Source organism: Moschus berezovskii, chromosome 22, assembly GCF_049115385.1.
Source record: "Moschus berezovskii isolate FMDL1 chromosome 22, NW_MosBer_1.0, whole genome shotgun sequence".
In the NCBI taxonomy this organism is placed as follows: domain Eukaryota; kingdom Metazoa; phylum Chordata; class Mammalia; order Artiodactyla; family Moschidae; genus Moschus; species Moschus berezovskii.
Genome location: NC_142481.1, coordinates 8,884,824 through 8,893,739, shown reverse-complemented (window position 1 = coordinate 8,893,739; position 8,916 = coordinate 8,884,824). Strand labels below are relative to the sequence as shown.

General features: G+C 52.8%; 2 protein-coding genes across 5 annotated transcripts; one reads left to right on the top strand and one right to left on the bottom strand.

Annotated features, from left to right (window-relative positions):
* Positions 1 to 413: 413 nt before the first annotated feature.
* Positions 414 to 6,492, top strand: LOC129546605 (uncharacterized). 4 transcript variants are annotated; one of them, XM_055411721.2, is made up of 4 exons: positions 414 to 487; positions 1,684 to 1,874; positions 2,994 to 3,392; positions 4,363 to 6,492. In XM_055411721.2, exons 2-4 carry the CDS (start codon positions 1,764 to 1,766, stop codon positions 5,062 to 5,064), a joined length of 1,212 nt encoding a protein of 403 aa, XP_055267696.2. In that variant the 5' UTR covers positions 414 to 487; positions 1,684 to 1,763; the 3' UTR covers positions 5,065 to 6,492. The 4 variants fall into 4 exon arrangements, with proteins under 4 accessions (XP_055267696.2, XP_088686624.1, XP_055267697.2 ...); XM_088830498.1 differs by lacking the exon at positions 414 to 487 and adding an exon at positions 920 to 1,174; XM_055411724.2 differs by lacking the exon at positions 414 to 487 and adding an exon at positions 926 to 1,026.
* A 1,246-nt stretch (positions 6,493 to 7,738) lies between these two features.
* Positions 7,739 to 8,668, bottom strand: LOC129546186 (vomeronasal type-1 receptor 2-like). Its single transcript, XM_055411047.2, has one exon. It carries the CDS (start codon positions 8,666 to 8,668, stop codon positions 7,739 to 7,741), a length of 930 nt encoding a protein of 309 aa, XP_055267022.2.
* Between the last annotated feature and the right edge of the window lie 248 nt (positions 8,669 to 8,916).

Genomic DNA, 8,916 nt, shown 5'->3' with positions numbered 1-8,916 from the left:
AATGGCAACCCACTCCAGGACTCTTGCCTGGAGAATCCCATGGACAGAGTAGCCTGGTGGGCTACAGTCCATGGGGTCGCGAAGAGTCGGATCACTTTTCACTTTCATGCACTGGAGAAGGAAATGGCAACCCACTCCAGTGTTCTTGCCTGGGAGCCTGGTGGGCTGCCGTCTATGGGGTCGCACAGAGTCGGACACGACAGAAGTGACTTAGCAGCAGCAGCAGCAAGCACATCAGTAATTGGTTATTACTATATATCTGCCCTCCCCGTTTCTTTTTGAGAGACTGAAGCAGTGGTCTGACGTTAAGTGGGGATTAGCGAAGTTACAGAGGGAGAGAAAAACCCCTTGTCAACCTCCTGATAAAAACCAGCCGCTGTACCAGAAATGCACTACGCATGCGCATTCGGGAGGGGGATGGGCCGCCGCCTCCATTCCTATTGTGGATGCAGACTGCTGTGAATCCGCAATATACCTGAACCGAAAGGTGAGGCGACGAAGTTTGGGAAGATACGGGTCGAATCTGAAAGGCACTGGGGGAGCCAGAGGTCCGCTCAGTCCTAGTTGGAGGGACTCCCTTTATACTTCGCACCCCGCCCCGCTCGGGTAATGGTCTCGCCCGATTCCTGTTCTCTTCCACCACTCCAGGACATACCAAGTTTCCGGCAGAGGGGTGGGGTAGTAGACAGAGACCATTCAGCAGGCGAGACCCTTGTCTCCGAGGTCAAGAAAAAATGGGGGGAGGGGGGAAAGGGGGTCCAAACGGAGGAGGAGCGCGGAGGCCTTCGGGAGACTGTGTCAAGGGGGCGGGGCCTGGACGACCTTTGTCAAAAAGAGCAGGCGGGGCCTCTGGGTGGGCGAGTTTATTGGGTGCGAAGGTGGGAGGCGGGGTGGGCGAGTTCATTGTGTGTACGAGTGAGGGGGATGAATGGTTGGGAGAGACCATTGTTTGGAGAAATTTGGGCAATGTTTGGGAGTGACCTCCGCGTGTATGAATGGGGAGGGTCAGGGTGAATGGATGCGCAGGTAACAGGTTTGAATTGTGCTTTGAGGCAGGAGTTGAATTCTGACAGAAAACAGAGGCTCTGAGATGGGGGTGAAGAACAGGTGCAAACGCCCCTTTGACGGAAGAGTTAAGGACCTACTTGCAGAAGGAGGGTCTGCCTGTTGGAATGTAAGGTCCGCGGGCGAACGTATCGAGAGTGATGCTGGAGAGGATGCAGGGGACATATCAGAGGGGCCTGGACGGCCAGGCTGAGGGGCTTGACGCTGTCCCGCGGTACTGCGGAGCCATGGGCGGGTTGTGAGCCGGAGGGGGCAAGATCAGCTCTGGGTGTAGAAAGACCTGCCTGGGGCCGTGTGCGAGATGGACTGGAGAGGACAGACCGAAGGCAGGGAGGCCCCGGAGGAGGCTGGGCGAGGACACACATGAACCGGTTTCAAGGCTGTGGCGAGGGAGAGTACAGTGTGTAGTTGGTGGCAGAGGCCATGGGAATGTCTGCCATTGTTCCGATGAGCGTCTTGGAGAGAGATGGCCTTCCTTCCCCCCACCCCCCACCCCCAGGGCAGATGAGAACTCTGAGGTATTCTCCCTTTCAACACCAGCGGCGGGGAGAAAACCCTCCCTGTCACCTGTCACCTCCCTTCTTTCTTCCTCGGCCCCCTTTGCCTTCTCACCACCAGGAGTTGACCTGTAGCAGCCCTGCCTCACCCTCACTTCAGCGTCCAGAGCCCAAGAGCTGATCAGGGAAAGACTCCACCTCATGAAGCCGGGAGATGGAGAAGTGGATCCCGGAGAACACCCAGACTGTCTGGGGTTCGATCCATCTCACCTGAGGACACACCCTGATGATGCTGAGGGGCCAGAAGAAGAGGTGAGACCCCACCCCCCGCCACCCCAGGAGCTGGGTCTCAGTCTGCACAGAGGTTCAAGCAGCTGTGAATTTGATCCCCAGGTCTATCACCTCCTGGCTTGATGAGAAGGAAAGGTCTCGGGGAGAAGTGACATTTGACCAAAGCCCAGATCAAGGTGAGGGAGGGGAAGAGGGTTCCAGGCACCGACTCCCTTTAGGAGGCTTTGGGTGTGGCCAGAGCCTGGTGAGCCTAGGGGAGACAGCGAGAGATGAGGTCAAAGGGGGAACGCAGGCGGGTCATGCGGGGCCTCCTGGGTCTTGGTGAGGACCCTGGCTCTTCTCGGAGTTAGAGGGGAGCCGGGGGAGGGCACTGAGAAGAGAACCGACGTGAGCGCACGTAAGTGTTAACAGGCGCCCTCTGGCGGCCACATGGGGAACAGACCTGGGGATGGGGGTCTGAGGCAGGGAACCCAGAGAGCAGACAATTGCAGTAACCCGAGCAAGAGATGGGGCTTCCCAGGTGGCACCAGCGGTAAAGAACACGCCTGCGAGTGCAGAAGACATAAGAGACTTTAGTTCGATCCCTGGGTCGGGAAGATCCCCTGGAGGAGGGCACGGCAACCCACTCCAGTATTCTTACCAGGAGAATCCCATGGACAGAGAAGCCTGGCGGGCTACGGCCCATAGGGTCACAAAGAGTTGGACACGACTGAGCACGCCGCACGGGCAAGAGATGATTGGGCTCATAAGAGGGTGCGTCTGTGGAGGTGGTGAGATGTGGTCCGATTCTGGATGTATTTTCAAGTTGGCGCCAACAGGCTTAATAAAGGATTAGATGAAGGTGTGTGAGAAAGAGGTGTCAGGTTTTTGCCCCGAGCACTTGGAAGGAAAGAAGCTGCCTTTTCCTCAGATGAAGGCATCAGAAGGGGCAGGCGTGGAGTGAGGGGACAGGATTTCAATCATAACCCATTTGATCCGCATCGCCGCCGCTCCAGGAGGGAGGTCCCGTTTATCTGCCCATCTTGCAGATGAGACAGCTGCAGTTTCAAGCCACGGTCATGCCTAGGCAGCGGTGGAATCGGGACGGGGGGGGCGGAGGCGGATGACCCGAGGACTGTGCCCTCTCTCCACCTCTCCCAGGCGCCCGGAGGAGCCGAGGCGGAGGCGGGGACCCTGGTGCAGCTCATCGACGAGCACGGGGCGTACTCGACCGCGCGCCTGGTGCCCGACGGTTCGGCGGAGGAGCGCTCCGAGAAGCGGGGGCCAGGCTTGCTCCGCGCCGGCTCTGAGGGCTGGGAGGGGCTGGCGCGGCCCAGGCGGTTCAGCTGCGCCGCCTGCGGGAAGGCCTTCAAGCGCGCGTGGGAGCTGCTGAGCCACGAGGTGGTGCACACGGCCGCGCGGCCCTTCCGCTGTGGCCTGTGCGCGGCCGCCTTCAAACGCCAGTCTGACTGCAAGAGTCACAGGCTGGTGCACAGCGACGAGCGGCCGCACGGCTGCGACGCCTGCGGAAAGCGCTTCAAGCGAGCCAGCAACCTACAGGTGCGGCCCGCGGGGCGGGGCCTGGGGCGGGGCCAAAAGAGGCGGAGCCTGCAGAAAAGGTGTAGGGCTGAGCCGGGGGGAGGGGTCAGATGTGGGCGGGGCTTGTAGGAAGGGGCGGGGTCTGCGGGAAAGGGGCGGGCAGGACGTTGGACCACGTGTTCAACTGCTCAGTCGCGTCTGACCCTTTGAGACTCCATGGGCTGCAGCACGCCAGGCTTACCCGTCCTTCACTGTCTTCCGAAGTTTGCTCAAACTTACGTCCACTGAGTTCAGGGACCCTGGAATTTTTTGCCCAAGGAGCCCTAAGGCTGCTTCCAGGGCTCTCTCCAGATCCACCATCCCCAGGGTGCACTTTGCAGGCATAACCCTGTAGCCTGGAAAGGAGGCAGGGAGGCTTGGGCATCTGGGCAGGGCTGTCCATCTGTGGGTGCAATATCCCCTGAGGCCTGGGAAGCCCCTGCCAGCTGACTTGGGCCACCAAATTCTAGTGTGCAATTCTGAGGATTCCAAAAATTGTGAGTTTGAACCTAGGCTTCTAGATCATGGTGAAGGTCTGTTTGTTAAGGGAGAAGGAAGAGCTTATTTTGATAATTTGATTTGTAGTTTTAAAAAATGTTTAAACAATTGGTATGTGTAGCTTTATGGGCTTCCCTGATGGCTCAGTGGTAAAGAATTCACCTGCCAAACAGGAGGCGCGAGTTCAGCTGGGGTGGGAAGAGCCCCTGGAGAAGGGAATGGCAACCCAACTCCAGGATGCTTGCCTGGGAAATCCCACGGACAGAGGAGCGTGCGGGCTACAGTCCATGGGGTCGCAAGAGTCCGGCGTAACTCAGAGACTAAACCACAACAAATATATACTTTCACCTAGTCTCTTTCCCGGAGACCTACGAAGACTAGGGGTGAATCTGTCTGGAGAGGCGTGTCGTGCAGAGATGCGTGTCCTCACTCCCTATGCTGTCCCTGTCCCCAGGAGCACCGCCGCATCCACACGGGCGAGCGCCCCTTCCCCTGCCAGTCCTGCCCGAAGCGCTTCAAGACCCCCTACGAGCTGCACCGCCACGAGCCGCTGCACGCTCCCTCGCGGCCCTTCCCTTGTCCGGACTGCGGCAAGGCCTTCGCTGCCCGGCCAGCCCTGCTTCTCCACCGGCGGCAGCACTGCGTGGACAAGCCGCACGCGTGCGGGGTGTGCGGCAAGCGCTTCACCCACAGTCACAGCCTGCGGGTGCACGAGCGCGTGCACACTGGCGATCGGCCCTTCGTGTGCCCGCTGTGCGCCAAGGCCTTCAAGCAGTCCAACGCGCTGGCCTCTCACCGCCGCGTGCATTCGGGGGAGAGGCCCTACCCGTGCGCCACGTGCGGCAAGGCTTTCAAGCAATCGTCCTACCTGGCCATCCACCGGCGCACGCACACGGGCGAGCGGCCCTTCCGCTGCGATGCCTGCGGCAAAGCCTTCTCCAGACCCTCGCTGCTCCTGCAGCATCGCCGGGTGCACAGCCCCGTGCGCCCCCACGCCTGTCGCTTCTGCCCCAAGCACTTCAAGGACCTGAACTACCGTGCGGTCCACGAGAGGCTGCACACAGGAGGCACGCCCTACAAGTGTGGTCTCTGTGGCAGGGGCTTCGCGCATCCCAGCAACCTGCTGCAGCATCAGAGCATGCATCCGGATGGGTGAGGGTCGGGTGGGGGTCCGCGAGGAGGCCAACGAGGGCTCCGTGTCCCCAGAGCTGGAATGGGAGGGAACCCGGTCCAGTGGACGCCCAGTTTCGGAAAATGCCGTTCAATAGCATCTCTGCAGAAACACTCTGCATCTAGGCCGTCCAGTATCTTAGCGACCAGGCCCCTGTGGTTCCTCTGAGCGTTTGAAACATGGTTAGTGCTTCTGTGGACGTGATTTTTTTTTTTGGAGGGGTGTAACTTTTGGAGTTGGTGATGTACAGGGAGGCCTGGTGTGCTGTGATTCATGGGTTCACAAAGAGTCAGACACGACTGAGCGACTGAACTGAACTGAACTTTTTAGTTTGCAATCCTTTAAGACTCACAAGAAATTGCAAAAATTAGCACAGAGCTTTCCCATGTACCCTTCACCCAGCTCCCCGCCATGGATACATCTTAGATAGCCTTCCGGACACCATGTTCCTGCGTGCATGCTCAGTCCTGTCCGATTCTTTGCGACCCCCTGGACCGTAGCCCACCAGGCTCCTTTGTCCATAGGGTGTCCCAGGCAAGAATACTGAGTGGATTTCCATTTTCTTCTCCAGGGGCTCTTCCCGACCCAGAGATTGAACCTGCGTCTTCTGCGCTGGCAGGCGGGGTTTTTTTGTTTGTTTGTTTACCACTGAGCCACCTGGGAAGCCCCAGCATACTGCCAATAACCAGGAAATTGATTCTCAAAAGATTCTGTTGACTCAGGTACAGATCTTATTCAGAGTTCGCCAAAACATAAGCTCACTGAATTTAAATCAATTTCCATTTAAATAGCCACCGGTGTCTAGTTGCTGCCATCCTGCACAGTCCAAGTCTAATGCCTAAAGGCATGAGGGTGCCGGGCAGTGGCTGTGACATTTGAGGAATTTCTGTACACACCCATGTGAGCCACTTAGTATTCTTGAGAAGAACTTTGCAGAGGACCTTTAACAAAGCCTTTTTTTTTTTTTCTTTTCAAAGCCAAGAGGAAAGTTTATAAATTTCATTCCAGGGCAGAAAGTAAATGCATTCAAACCCAACACACTGGTATTATGTGGTGTAAATGTACATGGTAATAACATTGATCTAATCACAGCTGCTCCCAGGTGTAGCCTGTTAGGTGGCCCTTTGGCTGTTTCGGTGTTCCTCATAACTAAAATATCAATGTGGTAATGAGGTCATGTGGTCATCTTGTGTCTTCCCATACATAGAAAAGCGCTGAATTCCTTCACTTGGAATATCTGGTTTTCCTTAATTAACAATAATCATTTGATGTTCTGACTACCTGCCCTTTGTTGAAAGACCTCTATATGACCTGGGTCATCTCCTTGCCTCCTCAGAGCAGTTCTCTCAGGGTCATTTGAGATGCCGCCTCCCAGGCTTGAAGTCCTAAGAATTCCCACCGAATAAAACATAACTGTCAACTTTTAGGTGGTGACTATTTTTTTTTTAAGTCGACAATGCAATTGTCTATATAGCACTGTGCCATAATAGAGCTGTAATACTTTTCACACAAATAATACATTAAAAAAAACACTCAAAATAAAACATTTTTAATCTTAGAGAACCTCGAAAAGTACGGTAGTGCAGTACAGCAGCTGGCATACAGGGGCTGGCACCGGGTGAACAGGAGAGAAGAGTGGTGGAGGAGCCGTGGTGGGGGATGGCAGAGCTGAAGGGTCGTGGGCAATAGGAGACAGAGGGCAAGCCACAAATTCACCCACTCCTGACGCTGATGGCACAGATTCTGGTTCCTTACTGGATTCAATTTTATCTCCTCCCGTGAAAAAACGATCCGGTGACGTCTGGTTCGTAGCTCTTTTTTTTCCTCCTCACAGATGACACGGTAAGTACTGGATTGCCTTCTGAATGGCTGCCGCAACCTCCCTGTACCGTTCTATGTTCATGTCCTGTGCTTCCAAACACGAGCGGTGCCTCCTGGAATGAAGAAAATCCCCTTGCATCGTGAATCTCTTGGGTCCTGCAGTGAGTTCTTCCTCTTGTCTCTCGTTGTCCTTTCTCCGGGCTTCTGAGTCCATTGGGTCTTCATCAGTTTCATTAGAAAGCTCCCCGTTGCACACCGGGAGTTCAATGAAGTCATCCTCTTGTAGATCTGGCTTGAAATAAAGGTACGGTACCACAGAACTCTGCGTATACTGTCCCGTAAAGGACGCAAAACGCAACCACTTGTAGAGGATGCATGCCCGAGATAGTGTACTCCAGCTCCGTGAACTAACTAATGTGATTGAACATGACTGCAAACGCACGTTCTCATCTCTAAAAGTTCACAACCCGCAGGTTCATATGTAGGGGACTCACTGTATCCCCAGAGTTGGTTGAGCGAGGTAGCAGTCACATTTTCCACAGAGCAAAATCAAGCAGATAAAGTTAGTTTTAATCCCATTGTATAACGTATTTTAACTCAAAATATTGTAAACAAGTAGTCAGTATGGAAATTATTAATTTCATATTGATGTGCTCTTTTTCATTATAAGACTTCCAATCTGTATGTATTTTTTATTGGAGAACTTGTCTCAATTCATACTCAGCCCCATTTCAGAGTTCAAGAGCCACACAGCATTTTTTTTTTCCCTTCTGTCATTATAGAGACTCTTTGGTTGTCAGAGGAAGTTGTGGATATGAGACCATCTATTGAATATCTTTCAAGAAAAGATGATTCTCAGCTTGGAGAGGGAAGAAGTCAATTTGGAAGTAATCTTACTGCTTTTCAGCAGCACGAAAGGGCAGATGGTTGGGTAGCAGGATGAAAATATCCCAGTAATTCTCTTCAGTCCTGAATTTTTCTCAGGTTTATGAAACAAATAGAAGACAATAAAGTTGTTTGAGCAATGGAAGAAAACAAAGCAACTTACCAGCAAAAGAATAGTGTGGGTGGCTTTGATTTCAGGACATGACTGGGGAGAGAGGCTGGGGCTGTGAACATGCCAGGCCCTTTGGCGGTGTCTGTAGAGGAGATTGATGGTGTAGAGACTGGACCACATCATGAGGATCACAAAGAGGAGATCACGAATTATTACAACACTTCCAAATGCAACCGAATGATTCTGTCTCAACTGATTCGTTTGGCAGTGTAGTGTAGAATACTGCAAACCAACAATCGTGACATTGTGACTGGCTTCTACAGTTTCAATGATGTAGATGTAGATGAGCATGTTGGTGATCCAGAAGAAAAGGAAAGAGGAGTAAATGCACATGGAGAGTTTAGATCTAAGCCACGCCCACCTGGAATGAACAGGATTGATAGTGATGGCTTGGTACCCACTCAGGAGAGCAGTGGTACAGATGGAAAGACCCCGGGTAACTCTATATATGTACAAAGTTGCCTTACAACCAACATCGTCCAGAAAATGTTTTACTCCGAAGGATGACACAATGTCTGGTATCAACTTGAACAAGATGGTCAAAGCATTGACCGAGGTCAGATGTATACAGATCAAATTTATGGGTTTTTTCAGGTGATTTTTATCTAAGAAGATATACACACAAAGCATGAAAAGCAGTGAGTTCCCCATGAACCCAATACTAATTTGAAATACGAAGAAAAGTCCCCAAATCACTTCACTTGGAAACATTATGAGATTGATGCTTTATACACTATAATGGGGTCAACCAGGTTTAAAATAAAATCAATTATATTGTGAAGTTATATGTAATGGAGGTTGTGAAAGGGTATAAGGATTGGCAGTTCAGTGTAAAGGTAAGGGGTATATTAAACTCTTCTGTATTTCAGGCCAAGATGTGTCACTTCCAGACTTTCAATTCCAGGAATTCTTGAGAATCTCTGATATAGAATTTGGTTTCTAAAAAAAGGGAGAATTCA

What these genes read in the sequence shown, in the direction of transcription:
- LOC129546605 (XM_055411721.2), top strand. Translation starts at nt 1,764, where the DNA reads ATGAAGCCGGGAGATGGAGAAGTGGATCCCGGAGAACACCCAGACTGT. An exon ending in CTGAGGGGCCAGAAGAAGAG is followed by an intron (nt 1,875 to 2,993) that starts GTGAGACCCCAC and finishes CACCTCTCCCAG; the next exon opens with GCGCCCGGAGGAGCCGAGGC. An exon ending in AGCGAGCCAGCAACCTACAG is followed by an intron (nt 3,393 to 4,362) that starts GTGCGGCCCGCG and finishes CCCTGTCCCCAG; the next exon opens with GAGCACCGCCGCATCCACAC.
- LOC129546186 (XM_055411047.2), bottom strand. Translation starts at nt 8,668, where the DNA reads ATGTTTCCAAGTGAAGTGATTTGGGGACTTTTCTTCGTATTTCAAATT.